The sequence below is a fragment of the Peromyscus maniculatus genome, chromosome 2, assembly GCF_049852395.1.
Source record: "Peromyscus maniculatus bairdii isolate BWxNUB_F1_BW_parent chromosome 2, HU_Pman_BW_mat_3.1, whole genome shotgun sequence".
Lineage (NCBI taxonomy): Eukaryota > Metazoa > Chordata > Mammalia > Rodentia > Cricetidae > Peromyscus > Peromyscus maniculatus.
The window spans coordinates 3,912,753-3,931,038 of record NC_134853.1 but is presented as its reverse complement, the minus strand read 5'-3'; the positions used below and the strand labels follow the sequence as shown (position 1 = coordinate 3,931,038).

The 18,286-nt window shown below is 42.2% G+C and overlaps 1 protein-coding gene across 15 annotated transcripts in view; it reads left to right on the top strand.

Moving 5' to 3' along the window:
- The first annotated feature begins 59 nt into the window (after positions 1–59).
- The window catches only part of Ppp1r42 (protein phosphatase 1 regulatory subunit 42), a 44,414-nt gene continuing 26,187 nt past the window's right edge, over positions 60–18,286 (top strand). For 7 of the 15 annotated variants that reach the window (XR_006069217.2, XR_006069216.2, XM_076563682.1 and 4 more), the window contains exons 1-4: positions 60–190; positions 5,637–5,848; positions 13,333–13,499; positions 15,521–15,659. Coding sequence is in view for 12 of the 15 variants with exons in the window: in XM_076563682.1 (XP_076419797.1) it covers positions 5,720–5,848; positions 13,333–13,499; positions 15,521–15,659 (435 nt within the window). In the remaining 3 variants the exon portion in view is untranslated. Of the gene's footprint in view, positions 447–4,998; positions 5,155–5,629; positions 5,849–13,332; positions 13,500–15,520; positions 15,660–18,286 lie in introns of all 15 variants that reach the window. The other 8 variants (XM_076563681.1, XM_076563679.1, XM_076563680.1 and 5 more) reach the window with 8 other exon arrangements.

Sequence of the window (18,286 nt, the reverse complement as noted above, 5' to 3'; positions counted from 1 at the left end):
GGTGTCACAAAGAGCCAGTCCCCTGCTGGCCACCAGGCAGGCGCTGCCCGCTTCCCAGACGTCGCGAGACTTGCCCTGCGGGGCGCGTTTTGGAGCATCTGGTCGCCTGGCAACCGTCCGCTGGCCTTGGAGGAGACTGGCAAAAGGACACTGACCAAACCAGTTACTGACCGGATTGGACCCGGGAGTGGTGAGACGTTTCTGCACGCAGGCTTTAATACTGGTTAAAATGCAGGTCCCTGGGCCCTGTCCCTGAACATCCAGAACCCCAGACACAGTCTGGAAGACTAGTTTGGATCAGCAGGCAAGGCTAGAAGCGTTCCAGAGGCTGGAGGCAGAGTGAAGGGGTGAGAGCAGGCCCCAGGCTTTGAGAAGTTTTAAGGGCTGAAGTCTGCGGTTTAGAGCATCTGGAAGCCGCTGAGCGCCCCGGCTTCCTAAGAGAGAATGTAGGTAGAAACCAAACTCCAGAACTGCCCTTCCTAGCTGGCCTGCAGGAGCCCGGGGGATGAAAGGATCCATCCCACAGGATCCCAGAGCGCCCTAAAACAGCTCTGAGCAATTCCCTCTGGCTCCTGGGAAGATGTGTCCTAGCAATTGAGCTGAAATAAGAGGTATCCAGTGAGGGATATTATGGGAAACGATTTATTTTCAGAGAAAATCAAGGACACCCCACAAAACTGTTACATCATTTTTATTATAATGTTCTAAAATGTATACAAATTCAACTACTGAGTGCAGTTTAGGCCCGTAGGGCTTGTTATTTCTCTAAACTAATGAAACTACAATTCTGGTAAAGTTTGAGTTGGTGCTGTCCTAATAAAATGACGGTGGTGTTTTGACAAAACAATTTTCATGAACTGCTACCATGCAGCTTATTATTATTTTATGTTGTGGGTTGATGTGAGGCTCTCCCTTTCCATATTCGAGCCCTGGAAAATTAATTTTCCTATAGTTTATTGATTACATCCATTGACCTTCTCTTGACTTAAAAAAAAATATTTTAAGTTTGTGTCTTCTTTTCCAAAAAGTTTTATGTAGCCCAGGCTATCCTAACATTCACTCGTAGCCAGAGCTGCCCTTGAACTTCCTTCCTCGACCTCTTAAATTCTGGGATTATAAGTGTGTGCCACCAGCCCCCTGCCTCTTTTCAAACCTGATTAATTTTCAGAAGCACCAACTTTTAGACCCAGAATTCACTTGTGGTGAAAGAATTAAGAATGTGCCACTCTGGCCGGGAGGTAGTGGCGCACACCTTTAATCCCAGCACTCGGGAGGCAGAGGCAGGTGGATCTTTGTGAGTTCAAGGCCAGCCTGGGCTACAGAGTGAGACCCAGGACAGGCTCCAAAACTACACAGAGAAACCCTGTCTCAAAAACAAAAAGAACATGCCACCACTCTGGAATTTGCTGCTCTGGCACACTGACTAGTGTAGATTAAAAACACTTGAAATCAGGGCAGGTATAAGATCAGTGGCTGCCTGAGTGCCTACCTGCCATCCTGCTTCCCATGTGAAAAGCCCCTTTCCCGTTCAAGAAGGAAAGAATCATTTTATCATCAAGGACAGTGAAATCTATAAAAACAGAACAAGCACCCCACCATTTTTATACTGACCCTTCACTTTGGTCAGCTCCTTTTACCCACACCCAAACCTTTCAGTTTCACAAGCTGCTGGTCCTTTTCCAGTCCAGCGTATCAGTGTCCTGAGTCTTCGTTATGAAGACTCACAACTCATTAAAAATCCAGTGCAGTTCCTAACTGAATCCTGAAAGGGTTCTTTCATGAAACCTAAGAAAGTAATGTTAAATATTCATATAAAAGAATTAATGACCAGGAATAACCAAAGTGAAGAGATGTTATTGGTCTGAACTTAGAAAACAGTGTTGCCATGCCAACAGAGGCATAAATGAAGGGAAGGAAAAATAATTTTGCATAGTGTACTGGGTAACTAGTTCCCACTGGGAAAAATACACAGTCCAGTCTCTCTCACCTCTTATATGTTAAATACAATACTCTAGAGCTGTGTGTGGTAAACCAGATGGCTCTCCAAAGCAAAAGGCTAAATAGGAAAAAAGCAGAGATAGAATACAGATACTGATGACATGCAAAATTGTGAGGAAAAAACCTGTACTTTTTAAGTGTGTGGGCATCTGAAACAAAACCAATATGTAAATAGCAATGTCCAAGCTGGGTGGTGGTGGTGGTGGTGGTGGTGGTGGTGGTGGTGGTGGTGGTGGTGGTGGTGGCACACGCCTTTAATCCCAGCACTCGGGAGGCAGAGCCAGGTGGATCTCTGTGAGTTTGAGGCCAGCCTGGGCTACCAAGTAAGTTCCAGGAAAGGTGCAAAGCTACACAGAGAAACCCTGTCTCCAAAAAAAAAAAAAAAAAATTGAAGAAAATGTAGGGGGAGAAAAGTAGAGGGGTATTTTTGGTTTGCTTGTTTTAGTACTAGTACTGGGATGAATCCAGGACCTTGTGAATGCTAGACACCACTGAGCTACAACACACACACACACACACACACACACACACACACACACACACACAAACACAGACACACACACACAGGTACACAGACCCACACCTGCATTTGTTTTCTTTTTGGTTTTTTGAAGCAAGGTCTCGTGTATTCTAGACTGGCCTAAAATTCATATATATAGCTGTGGGTGGCCTTGAACCCCTGATTGCTCCTGTATCCAACTCACACATACTATGTTTATGAGCCATCATGTTAAACTTAAATTTATTGTTAGTGTTTTATATTTTAAGCTTATGTATGGGTCTGTGAGTCTTATATAAAGCAATATTCTATTTGATAACCATGCCCCCATTTAATATAGTCCTGATGCTTTCAAGATTGAAGATTAAAATTAAATTAACTCCATCCGTGAACAAAACAGCAGTAGAATCATAATGATGATAAATATTTCTGCCCTCTAACAGACACTGCATAGAACGCTCACAGACATAGCCAACCATTTAATATTGCAATACGCTGTTGTCATCTACAAAGCTCACACTTGTGAACCACACAGTTAAATTACAAAAAAAATAAAGAAAAAAAAGGACACTGTTCTAAAAAGTTTGCCATCTTGTGTTGCTTACATTCATAGCTGCCCTGCAGTGCATGCAGCATGCATGTTTGTTTTCGTTGTTTGGAGACAGGGTTTCTCTGTGTAGCCCTGGCTGTCCTAGAATTCACACTGTAGACCAGGCTGGACTTGAACTCACAGAGATCCACCTGCCTCTGCCTCCCAAGTGGAATTCAAGGCATGGGCCACCACCACCTGGCCTTATATAGTTATTTTAAGACAGGTTTTCACATATTTACCTGTCTGGCCTTAAACAGGAGAACTCAAGCAATCCTCCTGCCTCAGCCTCCCAAGCAGCTAGAGTATAGGTAGTATACTATTTCACCAGTGAAAGTCATTTATTTATATACTTTCACCAGTGAAAGTCATTTATTAAATTTTAGCATCATATACATAATGTAATCTACATAATATATCATCTATATAATAATGTGTTTCATTATATTTTCATAAATGCACATGAGGTAGTTTGATCCTATCTCCCACCCTTGTGACCCCCTCTTGTGCCCCCCACTCCGCTTTGCCCCTTTCTTTTCTCGGCTAGTCCCTCTTCTACTTTTTTACCCTTTTTTGTCTATTCTCAATGTGTTTTGTTCTTTTTATTGCCTTTCTGTTCTGCCTTCTTGTTGGTTGTAAACCCAACCACATGACTTCTTCGTCACTGCCTGTCTATACAGACCTCCAGGTCTCTGTGGTTGGTACTGGGATTTAAGGCATGTGTCACCATGCTGGCTGTGTCCTTGAACACACAGACTCTGCCTGCCATGTGATCGGATTAAGGGCATGTGCTACCACTACCAGACTTCTGCTTAATGGCTTGCTCTTAGCTCTGATCCCCAGGCAACTTTATTTATTAACATACAAATAAAATCACATTTCAGCACAAATAAAAGATCACCATGCATACACACACACACACACACACACACACACACACACACACACACACATACACACGTGTCACAAAGGTCTGACTTTGTTTTTATTTATAATTTATTTTTTGTGGTGCTAAGGATCAAATGTAGGTCCTCATGAATTCACCTTGCCTTAAATTTATTTTACAAAATACTTCAAGATTGCTTTGCCAGGGAGCAGTGATGCTAATATTTGAACTGTGCCATCTGCAGTGGAAATGCTGCATTACGTTGTCTGTCGTTTTTTTCTGGCATGACATACAATGTCTATGCGTGTTTCTTATCATCCTGTGTGTAACTCAGGGTATTCACAGCATGTGTTCTGATTTGGAGATACTGCACCAGTGCCTGTGAGGAGTGAGACACTTGGCTCCTTTCTCAGCCGACACTTTGAAAAGCCTGGATTAACTCTCTGGGACTTAATTTCTCCACCTATGAACTAAGAGCATTGGACAGTTTTCCTGGAGGTCCTTTTTTACTTAGAGAGGATAACTAATCTTTTAAAACAGCTGTTCACCTCAGGGTACTGGATGTAGCCTGATGGTGATGTGATTGCCCAGCATACAGTGACCCCTGGATTCTCTCCGAAGGAGGAGGAAAAGGAGGTGCCCACAACAAGTGGTTACTGCTCTAGGGGAGGAAAATAGTAAGGCATGGTAGGTTAAGCCTTTAACGCCAGAACTGGGGGCTAGGCAGAAAGATCCCAAATTGGAGACTAGCCTGGGCTGCACAAGTGAGACCCTCTAAAAATACAGAAGAGAAGGAGTCCAAGACTGCCACCACTTTTTGTGTTGGCTCAGGTCTATAATTCCAGAACTCAGGAAGAAGAGGCAGGGGCATGGCAGCAAGTTCCAGGGCAGCCAAGGCTACACAGCTAGATCCTGTTCCAAAACAAAAACAAAAAACAAACAATAAAAGGCAAATAAGTAATGTGCATTTCATTCATTTTCCATGTTTTAAATGTTTTGTTGGTTCTTTTTTTTTCCTTTTTTTAGATGGGGGTCTGACCATTCATGGAGCTAAGATACAGCTCATTGGCAGAGCTCTTACCCAATATGCTCAAGTTCCTGGGTTAATTCAGTTGTACACAAAACTGCTCCTTTGTTTTCTAATGAAATCTTGGATGGGACAATTATTGTTACTACTCAGAGATAAGTACTACAAGCATTCTGAAATACCTCCTTAGCTATAGCTACTTTTAAGATCGTTTATATGATAGGTTTATAGCTTACCTATGCCTGTATACATCTTTATATTTTTTATCCATTTATAATTAGTTTAACAGTGATCTATTATTAAAATAGTTCATTTTTTCCAAAAAAAAAAAAATGGGAGTCTAACTAGGTAACCTAGGACGACCTTGAACATACTCTGTAGACCAGGCTGGTAGTCTTTAACTCAAGTGATCCACCTGCCTCTGACTCCTGAGTGCTGGGATTAAAGGCATGTGCCACCACACCTGGCCTTGGTTTTAAAAGTTTTAAGGAAAGTATTGACTGTAAACGTAGAAATCACCAGAAGGCATAACCAACAGCCTAGCTTACCAAACAGTTGTACATGAGAAAGTTAAAGCGACTCAACCTTTCCTAGATGTCTTATTTCACAATACTCCCTTGTTCCCTTCAATTTTTAGAAAGTTGGAAGTAATACCTAACCTGCTTCTGGACATGGTGCCAGGACAGAGTCTTTGCTGAGAGCTTGGGTTACACAGAAACCATGGTCCGGCTGACTCTGGATTTAATTGCCAAGAGCAACAATCTCAAACCCCGAAAAGAAGAAACCATCGCACAATGCCTGAAGAAAATAACGCACGTGAATTTTTCGGACAGAAATATAGATGCCATTGTAAGGACTTTAAATTGTTTTGTTTTTGCACAGTTAGCAATATAAATTTCATTGGTTTAGGGCATACTCAATATTTTGATTAAACTTGTTAACTGTATTTTTACTGAGAAGCTTTATATTATGCTTCTATTTTAATTTCCTTCTGGTTACTTAGCAGAGTAAGTGTCTGTAAAATATAGCATTGTGTTTTACAAATATCTGTTAGACATACGATGCTATTTCCCTGGAATGTACTTGTATTTGCATGGCAAACAGGATTTGGAAAACTATTGCTTTTGTACCACACCAGAGTCCTTGAATACTTTTTAAACATCAAAATGTTAAATTGTGGGAGCCCGTTCTGGGGTTCCTCGTGGCTTTACCCAGCAGGTCCAAATAGAGGATGATCAGGACCACGGGCCTGAGTGCAGGTGTCTGAGATGGTCTGCACTTGGCTGTGCTGGGGGAGGAGGTCTTTTGCTCCACCCCTTGGCGTCTCTATAAAAACCCTGGACCAGAGACAGTCGGGGCCCGTTGGAATAGGTTCCAGGCCCTCTCGAGGCTATCCTTTATTTTCTATCTGTTTATCTCCGCAACATTCTCCGCTATAAATCCTTCTATCTAATATTTCCTGCTGCTCGCACTCAAGAAAACTCTGGGAAGCTGTGGGGGTGGTGGGTAAACGCCCCACAGAATGGCGCCGTGAACAGGGACTAAAGAAAAAAAGGGACTAAAGAAAGGGGAAAAAAGGGACTAAAGAAAGGGGAAAAAAGGGACTAAAGAAAAAAGGGACAAAAAAAGGGGGGACTAAAGACAAATGAACAGGGACTTAAGACAAAGTAATAGGGACTAAAGATAAAGGAAAATAATAGTTTTATTACAGAGTTTTTGGTGAAAGTGCTGAGTCAGCCCTGCCAGTGGAAAGGCATGCCGGTGTTATGGAATATATATATTTATATATATATATTTTTGGTAAGGCAGGGGTTTTATCCTCGAGAGAAAAGGAAAGCGGACTGGAAGGATGTCCGATGCTGCAGCGAAATTCTCTTCTGTCAAAATTTTCTATCTTCTATCCCTTTCTCAATTTCTATCTGTGATAAGTATAAGATATAGGGTAGTAATATAGTTTAGGAAAAACTTAGAAGTATAAGATTGTGTAGGAAAAAATAAGTAAGGCAACTAGACAGAAAAACTCAATTTTCTAACTTTGGGGGCTTTGAAAGCAAACTGGGGAAAAAAAAATCTTTCTTTGGGCTTTACGGGTAGTAAAAAAGCTCTTTGAGCTTATGGGGAAGAAAAAGTTTCCTATGGAAGCTTTTGACCTGGGGACAGCTGAAATGCTAAGTCCAATCGGCAGGAGAAAGTAATTTCTCCCTGAGGCAAAAATGGGGGTGTAAGAAGTCAAAGTTTAAAGTTGGGAAGTTTTGGGAAAAGTTGGTCTCTCTCCTGGGGAAAAAAAATCTTTCTCTTAAACTCTAAAGCTTTTCTTGGAAAATTTGGGGGAAAAATCTCTCTAAAAAGCCTTAATCTTTCTCAAAAGCTCTCAAACTTAAAAACTAAATTTGTCCTTCTGAGGACAAAAATTAGAATCACCTGAAGATGTTAGTATGGGGACCACCTGTGATTAGCTCTAAGGGAAAACAACAAACTTAAGACAGCAAAACCTAAGTTCTTTCAAGCTTTAACAATCCTCCCTGCAATGCAGGAGGCAGGGACAAGTTTCTAAAAACGTCTTCTAAGCTCTCTCTTCAAGCTAGTAAAAGACAGTGGGTCAGAGTACCCTGAGGGAAACGCTTGGGGAGAGTGTGGGTGAAGAGCTACAGAGAGCCCAAAAGGGCAGGAAACTTTACCTGAGAAAAGCAAAAAAGCCAAGCTTTTCAGTTACAGCGGAGCTGAGGCAGCAAAGGTTCTGAGTGAGCGTTTCAGAATGAAAAGGTGCTCCTAATGTCCTATGCAAAGATTCCCTGAAACGGTTAACATTGTGTCCTCGCTTCTGAGCAAAAACCCAGAGGTGACTGGCCAGCGTCTCTGAGTTGGAGTGCATTTCGGGGATACTAGGGTTCCTGCAGTTGTAAACTTCCTGGAGCACAGAGATGAGGCAGGAAGGTGCAGGACCCAGGGGAAGATTGCTAATGAACAAACAAAGCTAAAGCCGGTGGGAACGGCACAGTTGTCTGCTTTCCTACAAGTCCCGGGTTGATAGGTCCACAAATGCAAAAAGGAATCTGAGAAAAGCTTCCCTATCAGAGAAAGGACCTTTCTGGGAAAACAGTAAAGCTGAACTGTGTATGAAGCAGTTGTGCTGCCGAGTCAGAACGCTGTCTGGGGAAAGAGCCAAGTCAGGGCAGAACAGACCTATCCAGGAGTAAAGCTTTCTTTTCTGTCAGAGAAAGCACCTCTTTGAGAAAAGCTTTGTTTCAACTGACTCCCGATGAGATGAGGGAGTGTAGCCCTGAGGGGTGATTGCCTCTGGCATAAGCTCTGTCCTTGAGCACCCAGACAAGCAAACACAACCCACTGGGGGACTGGGCCAGGTGAAGGCCTGATGAGGCAAAACACCTGTCCAATGGGAGTTTAGAGATGGCGAAAACCTCCCTTGCTAAGCTTGATTCATGAACACAAACCTCAGACCCTGAAAAAAAACAAACGGACAAAAGCCCCTACCTTCAGTAGCAGGGAAAGCCGCCGCTCTAGTGTCGGAAACTGTTTCTGGGGTAGAGGGGATAAACTGAGACCAAACTGGGAACTGTCTGGGAGAAAGACTCTGAAGAAACAGAAGGGACAGATTACCTCCCCAGAAAATGTATGACCTGAAAAAGCTGCTAGAATTGGAGGCAGATTCGGGGGAGAAAAAAAAGCCCCTTCTTCCAAAGGCAGCTAGCAGAGGTACAGAGCTGCAGACAGATAGCTGAAGCTCTGCATCTGGGGGGAAAGGAACAAGCAAAATGAGAATAAGAGCAGTGGGAGAAAATCTCTGAAGGAGCTATGGAAAAGCTGTTGTACATGATCTTGTTTTTCACTGACTGGCTAAAACAAGCACAAGCCCCGAGGAAAGTTGCTATCAGAAATTGCCAGCCTCAATGCGCGCTAAGGAGGCAGGTGTGGTTCTGATCCAGGGCCAGTGTCTGATGAAGTTGAAACACCTGTTAAAGCCAGCTGAGGAGAATAGAAACCTCCCAATGTGCCATAGCTGAAAATGTAAAATGCTTGTTCAAATCTCCCATTGCAAAAGCAAAAAACTTTGTTCAAACCTCCCAGGCAAGAATTTGTAAGCAAGTCGAGTAAAAAAGAACCAGTTGACTCTCAGACCCGATAAGAAATATGGGAAATGATATAAGGGACTGATATGGGACTGATATTATTATGGACTGATATAAGGGAAATGCATTCTGGGAAAGGTAGTTTTTCTGCTAAAGATGGCGACATTGCCCTGAAACACTTTTGTCAGCTCTAAAATTAAAATACAGCTTTTAAAAGAATAAGGGGAAAAGTCGTCTAAGGGTTTAAGTGTCAGTTCCAAAGAAAAATTAAAAGGATACGGAACTAGGTGCTTCGTGGTTTGGGGCTCCGTTGGTAAAATGCCTTATTTACCCTAATAGCTGTGCAAAGTTTTTACGGCAGTTGGATGACAAAAAGCTACTCATAAGAGCAAACAAGTCACTTTAAAATCCTTAAAATACCACCTAATAGCTGTGCAGTTTTTGGCGAAGAGCTTTACAGCAGCTAAATATGATAATTTCACCATCAGCGTAAAGTTTTTCAGTAGAACAAACCAAAAAACTGCTGTGATAGAAACGTTTGTTTGAATTGAAGTTCTTAGGGGAGCTATTATGAATTTGGGTGAAGGGACAGCCTCTAGTTAAAAACTGTTTACCGCTGACAGTGCATCTCTGCCGGTTCGAAAAGGCCCACTCGCAACTTTAGAGTGTGGCTTCGTCCCGAGAATGTTACAATCCCCTAGCAACAAGTATCACAACTCTATAATGACAACTCACTAAATCCCAGTGCTTTATAACTAAGCTAACTATAAACTGTAAACTTTAGAAATGATGTACGTACTTCCTGTCTAGTTAAGAGAATCTTTCTGATAGAGATGGTGATAATAATTAAGAGTAAGAAGTAGAGAGACGAATATAAGATATGTGAGTTTGTAAAATTCTGTCTTGTTAGATCTGTGTTAAGAAATCTTTAGGTGTTTGCTAAGTTAGATATATGCTAATGGTAGCCTATATAAGTTTGTAAAATAGATCTATAGAGTTCCTTTAAGAATATAAGCTTGTAAGAAGTATCTAAGGTAGTCTTAAGACATGTAGTAATAAGCTTGTGAGACGCTAGTTGTAAATGTAAGTTTAAATAAGAAATAAGATGGAATGAATATAAGTATATAAGAATTAATAGAAAATATATTTGCTAAAGTAGTTCTATAAAGTATAAATAAGTAGATGTTAATATGTTGTATGTGAGTTTATAAAAACGTGTAAATGTTGAATATGAGTCTAAATGCTTTGCAAGGCAAAAAAAAGTTATATGTGAGTTTGTGAAAAAGTGTAAATGTTAAGTGTGAGTCTATTAATGTATATGGTGAAAACACCTGAGACACAGGAGATAGTGTCCTAGTAGACTGCAAAGTAGGCAGTCTGAATGGTTTCAAAAGCTCCAGAAGCCGCTAAGAAGCTAAGAATGGCGGACGCCAGAACCAGCACAAGGCATCCGCAGCTGAGATCCGTGGAATATCAACGCAGCACAGAAAAACCTGAGCTAACAGCAAAAACGGTGCGGTTTAAAATCTTACTATAACTAAAAAGGTCTGTCTGTGAGAACAAAAGTTGCAGAGACGCTTGTTTGAACAAAAATTATTAACTGCAAAAAGTTTTGGTTAAAAAAGTCTCTTCATATTTGGAAGTAAAAGCCTGATACCAGAATTTATTTCTTATTTAAACTTTTTGAACTTAAAATGAGATAAAATTACAAAAACATTTTGGTTATGGATTTCTTCAAATTTGGAAGGCTAGTACCAATATTTATCATTTGAATTTTGGTACTTAAATGAAATGAACAATAGAGATTTCATTGCAATGGGACAATTTTGAGCTTACTTATAGTAATGACCTAGGAACGGTTTTCTGGAATTGGGTTAAAAATGAAACTGTTTAAATGAAGAAATGTATTTCTACTTAGAATCAAGATGCAATTTTGTGTATGCGTATATGCTTTATTAACTGGAGATTTATGAATTGTTTTGTGGAACTGTTTATGTAAAAATGGAATTACTTATGGAACTGGTTTTGTGTTACAAATGGAACTGTTCAAACAGATAAGTTTGGGTTCCTCTAACTAGGTTTGAGACTTTGTTTAAAAAATTATAAAGAAAAGGAGGAGTTATGAGATTGAATTATGTTCGCAGAAACCTATTGATATTAATGCACCCTGGTTTTGTGGAGTTAAGAAAATGTTTAAGTTTGATGTGAATACATCGAAGTTTTTCCTATGTTCTGTTAACAAGAAAATTCAAATGAGTGAGTTAAAGTTGTAAGACGGAGAAAATTGTTAACTATATATAGCACCATATATGCTAATTCTAATGGTTCTGTTAAGAGTTTGCTTTGAGGTGTAAGATTGAGAGAATTGTGACTATGTATAGCAATATTTATGTTAACCTGTTAATGGTAATGATGAAGCTAAGGGATTCTTGAAGTTTGTAGTCGCCTTAAGAGTTTTGGTTTAGAAAGGGCTTGAGGCAGCTAAGACTGCTGTGGTCACCTTGGACCTAATTCAAAAGAGAAATGCCATCTATATCATCCTCTACTCCCATACTGGGAGGTGTAACAGCTATGGAGATTGCTGTAAGCCATTAATAGTTATTTTTTTATATATTAAGAAGGGGGGACCTGTGGGAGCCCGTTCTGGGGTTCCTCGTGGCTTTACCCAGCAGGTCCAAATAGAGGATGATCAGGACCACGGGCCTGAGTGCAGGTGTCTGAGATGGTCTGCACTTGGCTGTGCTGGGGGAGGAGGTCTTTTGCTCCACCCCTTGGCGTCTCTATAAAAACCCTGGACCAGAGACAGTCGGGGCCCGTTGGAATAGGTTCCAGGCCCTCTCGAGGCTATCCTTTATTTTCTATCTGTTTATCTCCGCAACATTCTCCGCTATAAATCCTTCTATCTAATATTTCCTGCTGCTCGCACTCAAGAAAACTCTGGGAAGCTGTGGGGGTGGTGGGTAAACGCCCCACATTAAATAATAATAATAATAATAATAATAATAATAATAATAATAATAAGCTAGGCACTTGCCTGTAACACCAGCACTCATAGGCTGAGACAGGAGGATTTCAAGTTCAAAACCAGCCTGAGCTATACAGGAAGACCTGTCTTGGAGAGGAAAAATTAAGAATTCAAAAATTCAACAGTGGGGACAATATACCTCACTGGCAGTGTGCACTCAGTGTATTCAAGGCCCCGAGCTAAATGCCCAGTCACCTGTTCTCTCCAATAAAAGTTCCAATAAAAGGTGAAGTTTTGCATATAATTTGATTATGTTCCTATATGTTATTCTCAGTCAGTTGTGTTAGACGAGGTCTCTGTGTAGTCCTGGCTGTTCTGGAACTCTCTGCAGACCTGCCTCTGCGTCCCCAGTGCTGGGAGTAAAGATGTGCCCCACCACAGCCTGCCTTCTTTTGTTCTTTTTTTGAAACAGGGTCTCTCTATGTAGTCTTGGCCACCCTGAAACTCTATGTGTACACCAGGCTGTCCTTGAACTCACAGAAATCCACCTGCCTCCTTTGTCTCCTCAGGGCTGGGATTAAAGGTGTTTCGAAACCACGTCCAGCTACTGGTGTAATCACATAGTGGGTCATAATGAACCCCTGTTTTCACCATTGTGAAGTCTGTAAGATATATTTTGTTGTTGCTTTTGTTTTTGTTTTTTGGTTTTTTTTTTTTTTTTTGATCCTCCTCCTCTTATTTGAGACAGGGTCTCTCTCTTGCCTGGCTGACTTGCTCTTCACCATGTAGACCAGGTGGTCTTGAACTCACAGAGATCCACCTACTTCAGCCTCTTTGGTGCTGAATTCAGAGATGTGTGTCACCATAATATAGAATGGCTTTAATCCATTACTCTTGACTACTTGGTGATTTCTAGTTTTCAGTATTAGAAGTTGTAACAGTTTCCTTCCAATCCAACAGAAAAATTAAACCTTGTTTTATAATGTTTGGACAATAATTTGTCCATTGTTTCAACTTTCAGGAGAGTCTCTAATTGCTTCCAAGGAAAATTGCTTAAGAAATTCTTAAGAAACTCAATTTTCCTGGAGAAGTTACAGAATTCTAAAGCCCAAAATTACATTGTGATCATTACAATCTTATTTTGAGTGTGCAAAATGCAGAGAGATGTTACTTTATCTCCTTAGGGAGATTTGTAGAATGCCAAAGTGAACATTTTTCTTAAAACCCAACTTCTAAGCTTTCGGGGGAAATAAATAGGACCTGTTTTGTTTTCTGTTCAGGATGACCTCTCTCTTTGCAAAAGCCTGAGTGTTTTATATTTATACGATAATCGCATCAGCCACGTCACTAACCTGAATTTTTCCACCAATCTGACCCACCTGTACCTGCAGAACAATTGCATTTCCTGCATAGAGAACCTCAGGTCACTAAAGAAACTGGAAAAACTGTAAGTGCTTTTATTTGCAAATCCTCTTACCTGCTTTTCTCCTTCTTTCTTTCGTGTGCATACTCCATGCAGGCAAGTATTTCCAATGTTTGCATTAGGTTGCAAAGCTAAACTGAATGTATACTTAAGTGTGATTCTCACATGTTTCATGGAACAGGTCTCATTTTTGGCTTTTTTGTTTGTTTTTTGTTGTTTTTGTTTTTTGAGACAGGGTTTCTCTGTGTAGCTTTGGTGCCTTTCCTGGAACTCACTCTGTACCCCAGCTGGCCTCGAACTCACAGAGATCCGCCTGGCTCTGCCTCCCGAGTGCTGGGATTAAAGGTGTGTGCCACCACCACCCGGCACAGGTCCCATTTTTAATTTTATTCTATTATATGTAATATATTCATATATAATATGATCATTTGTCTTATTAAACCTGATAAAGTGGTCACAGTGGCTCATGCTTGTAATCCCAGCAATCAGAAGTCTGGGGTAAGAAAATTTCTAGAAGTTCAAGGCTAGCCTAGGCTACATAATGAAGTCCTATCTCAAAAATCAAAAATGCTTGATGTAGTTTTCTTTTGGTGAGGACAATAAAACTGTCCAATGAGCTTTTAGGGATAAAGCATTCTCACATAAGTTTAATTGGTCAAAAAGGTTCTCATGGAGCTCAGGTAAATTCTGTGCTCTTCAGAATCACAAAGGGGCTTTGATTTCAAAAGGTTAAGGTCATAAATGGATACAGATTTGATTGTTTACAAAATTGCTGATAATTATTACTAGGGAGATTAGAGACATCGCTCAGTGGCCAATTTCACACACAGCTCTCTCAGAGAACATGAGTTCAGTTCCCAGCACCCACGTTTTGGGCTGCTCACAATGTAACTCCAGCTCCAGGGAATCTGGTGCCCTATTTTGGCCTCTGAGAGCACCTGAACACATACACAGCACACATGCACATACACATACACACATATACATAAATTGAAACTAAAATCCTTTTTAAAATTATTATTACTAGGCAATGAAGATTGACAGATCCAAGTTCCCCAGATTGGATAGCTAGCATATTTTTCTAAAAGTGGGCTGTAGTCTTCAGAATGGGTATAGAATGGCGTGAAACACTTTAGTGGGAAACACTCACTAAATGTAGACTTCTGAGTTCCAGTCTAGATATCTAAACAGGCCGGATGGTGGTGGCGCACGTCTTTAATCTCAGCACTTGGGAAGCAGAGGCAGGCAGATCTCTGTGAGTTCGAGTCTACAAAGCAAGTTCCAGGAAAGGCACAAAGCTACACAGAGAAACCCTGTCTCAAAAACCAAAAATAAATAAATAAATAAAATAAAAATAGATATCTAAACAGATCGTGGAAGTGAAATCCAGAAACTGTTTGTAAACCCATAGTCTGGGTGATTTTCTATACCCTAAGGTATAGGAGACAGTTTAGTACAGACTATTTCAACCCTCTTACTCAAAAAATTGAAGATGTATATTATATACATGTATGAAATATCCTAATGAAACCCATTGGCTTGTACAATTAATCAATGCTAATGTATTTTAGACCAAATTAAGTGTAACAATATAATTTGTGATTTAGATGAAACTTTCATAGGTTCAATAGAAAGACAACATTCTGTGCATATCATTCTTCAGCTGTGTGTGCATGTGCACATGTGCACACATTCTTGTGTGTGAATGAGGTCTGAGCATGTGGAGGTCAGAGAACAACCTCCAGGGTTGGTCCTCACCCTCCCACCTTGTTTGAGACACCGTCTCTTTTATGTTCCAGGCTGGCTGAGCCATGTGCTTCTGAGGATTCTTCTGCCTCCATCTCCCATCTCACTCTAAGAGCTATGGGACTATAGATGTGCACTAACAAGACCAGCTTTATGTGGGTTCTGGGGATTCAGACCACAGTCCTCATGCTTGCTTACCCAGTGGCCATCTGCCCTGCCCTTCTTGTTATATTCTTATCGTCCTTAAAATCCACAGCATTCTCAGAAAGTCTGTTTGGAACCATGTCTATGTTTTGCAGGTATCTGGGAGGCAATTACATTGCGGTCATAGAAGGTTTGGAAGGATTGGAAGAATTGAGAGAGCTTCATGTTGAGAGCCAGAGGCTTCCCCTGGGAGAAAAGCTTCTGTTTGACCCGAGGACTCTTCGTTCTCTAGCAGTAAGGCCACAGTGAGAGTTTGGACAGGTGGAGCCAGAGGTGGTGAGGGGGTCCTTGGAGTGTGCACATAATCTTCCTGTTTATCTGCCCATTGAAAAGCTGAGGTTGATTCTCTCATGAGGTCTCTCGGTATGACAGGACTGTAAAACAGGACGGTGGCCTACCTCTTTAACTAGAAGGACTGAAGGAAGGATGCAAGCAGGTTATGTGAACTGAAGTTCTAATACAGGCCCATAATGTGGACGCTGCTGATTATCACGGCGCATGGTTTTAAATTTTAGGGGAAACTTTAAGAAAAAGGGAGCGGACAATTATTGGGCAAGCCTTCTTTGTGTTTAGTTTTTCTAAGATACAACCTCAGGCTGGCGTCAGTTTCTCAAAGCTTGTGGTTGTGGGTATGTGGACCCAGACCCAGGTTTGAGGACCTGGCTGGGCTGCTGGACAGCCGGTCGATAAGGTGAGCTGCAGGAATCATCGCTGGGGTTCTCTGCTAGCTCTAAAAACAGGGTGGGTCTTTGACAGTCCACCTGCAGTTCTGGGCTGGGAGATTAATAAGTGGGTCAGAGCTGCACAGATTCCATCGGTTTTGATTAGAAGGACCCAGAAATGGAAGGACCATGTTTCTTACACAACTAAGAAGTGGTCCTTTAAGTTAGAAGGAAAGAAGTGACCCCTGACTGTGCCACCTGCTCCCCATGAACTCTGCTGTGTAGTCAGCAGCCACAGCTCAACCTCACCTCCGACAGCTAGACCAGCCCCACTGAGGGGACAACCAGGCACATCCCCAGCCAGTTCACGGGGCTTTTCTTCGGGGTAGGAGGCATAGGTGCCGGGAGAAGCTCTGCAGCTGTGGCCCTTGGCAGGCCTTTTGTTTGGTGAAGTGGATCCCAGCAGTAGGCACTGGGCCCCAGACTGGCACATACTAAGTAAGTGTTCCGCCACTGCTCTGGTATCCATAGCCCTCTCTTTATTTTTTTGTTTTGAGACAAGGTCTCACTAATTTGCCCAGGCTGGCCTTGACCCGAGTCTAGCACAGGTAGGCCTTGAACTTGTGATCCTTCTGCCTCTGCCTCCTGAGTGATGTAGGTTATAGGCTCTTCGGTAGCTCCATTTTGGACATTGGTGAGCTTTGGGTTTGGGGACCCTTAGCTCTTTAACCTACGAAGCTGTGGTTCTGTAACCCTTGAAGTAGCTGATGTGGCGGCTTTCGGGAAGGTCTGGGTATCAGGGTTCCTCATCCCTTGAGTGCAGCCAGCGCCACAGCCCTTGGGCCCGGATGTCTGAGATCCTTGTCCCCGAAGGGTTGACAGTTCTTGAGCACTCTTCCAGGTCCGGGTCCTCGGGTCTCTCCTCTTTTCAGTAGCCCTCTGCTTCAGCTCCCATCCTCTCCATCTGCCACACACTCTCTCTCCCCCTTGTTCCTGCACTGGCCACACTCTCAAACTGCCCAGCTGCCTCTGCAGTTGTTAAAATGCAGCTGGCTGCCTTGCCCCTCTGCGGTCGTCAGCATGCAGCTGGCTGCCTTGCTACTTTTGCAGCTCCACCTGCAGGTTGCTCAGCTATTGCAGGTGCTCCTATGCTGTTTCTGCTGCCTCCTTCTTGCGTTACCATTTCAGCTCAGGAAACTACAGATGGGCACCAAGGGGGAACCTAGTGTGGCTGGCAGTGAGGAACTCAAAGCCTGTTTCCCAGCCGGCTCAGCCGCAGAAGGGACCAATCACAGCACACCATGCATGCAAATGAAGGCTTGTGTTTGCGCTCTTGCATATAAATGGAGATTTGAGTTTGCATCCATCACTGCTTTGCCTGTTTATCATCAGTGGCAGTGGTCCCTCTGCTGGGCCAGGAGGAGAAATTGCTTCCTCTCTTGCCTATATGAAAACGGTTGCAGGGTCATCTACAGTTCACAGAGGTTTGTGTCAGCAAAATGTCTGGTATAAACTATTTGGAACAGTCCCACACCTTTAGGAGTGGAGCAATTAGCAGTAATCCTTGAGTAGTTTTCTCAAGGTGTCCGTTGGTGTGAAAGCAGTTGATGCTGGCGTATGGGTAATCTGGCTAGGTAGGTGGTCGGCACTCCTCCTGCTGAAGGTTGCCAGGCAAGAGAGTCCAGCGGCTGCCAGTCAGGAGTCAACGTGCGCTACCCCCATGGATGTCTTCTGCTTATTCACAGGAAGATGACCGTCAGAAGGAATGCTTCTACCAGGGCCTGGAAGACCTCGTTAACACTAGTGGTGATCTCGTCACACTCCAGCAGTTCCTAACCCGAGCCAGCGCCTCCGAGAGGCCTAGTGTCATCCTCTGTTTCCATTTATCACAGAGGACCACTGAAAACAGTTTTTTGCTAGTTTAGTTTTTGCACAGATTCAAGCAGATTCTGAAATTCTAAATATTAAAGCATCATTTTTTTCCAATTATCTCAAGTCTTAGAAAGTATTAGTGACAGAGTCTGAAAAGGCCAGTGGGCAGGTGAATACAACAAAATCCATTCTATCATGTACAGAGATGTCATAATGAGATGCACTACTTTGTACAAATAATAGAGACTAATCATAGCTTCAAAATGTCAGAAAAGTTTGTTCCTGAAGGTTGACTATGTGTGGCTGTTTTGGTGGGCAGATTTGATA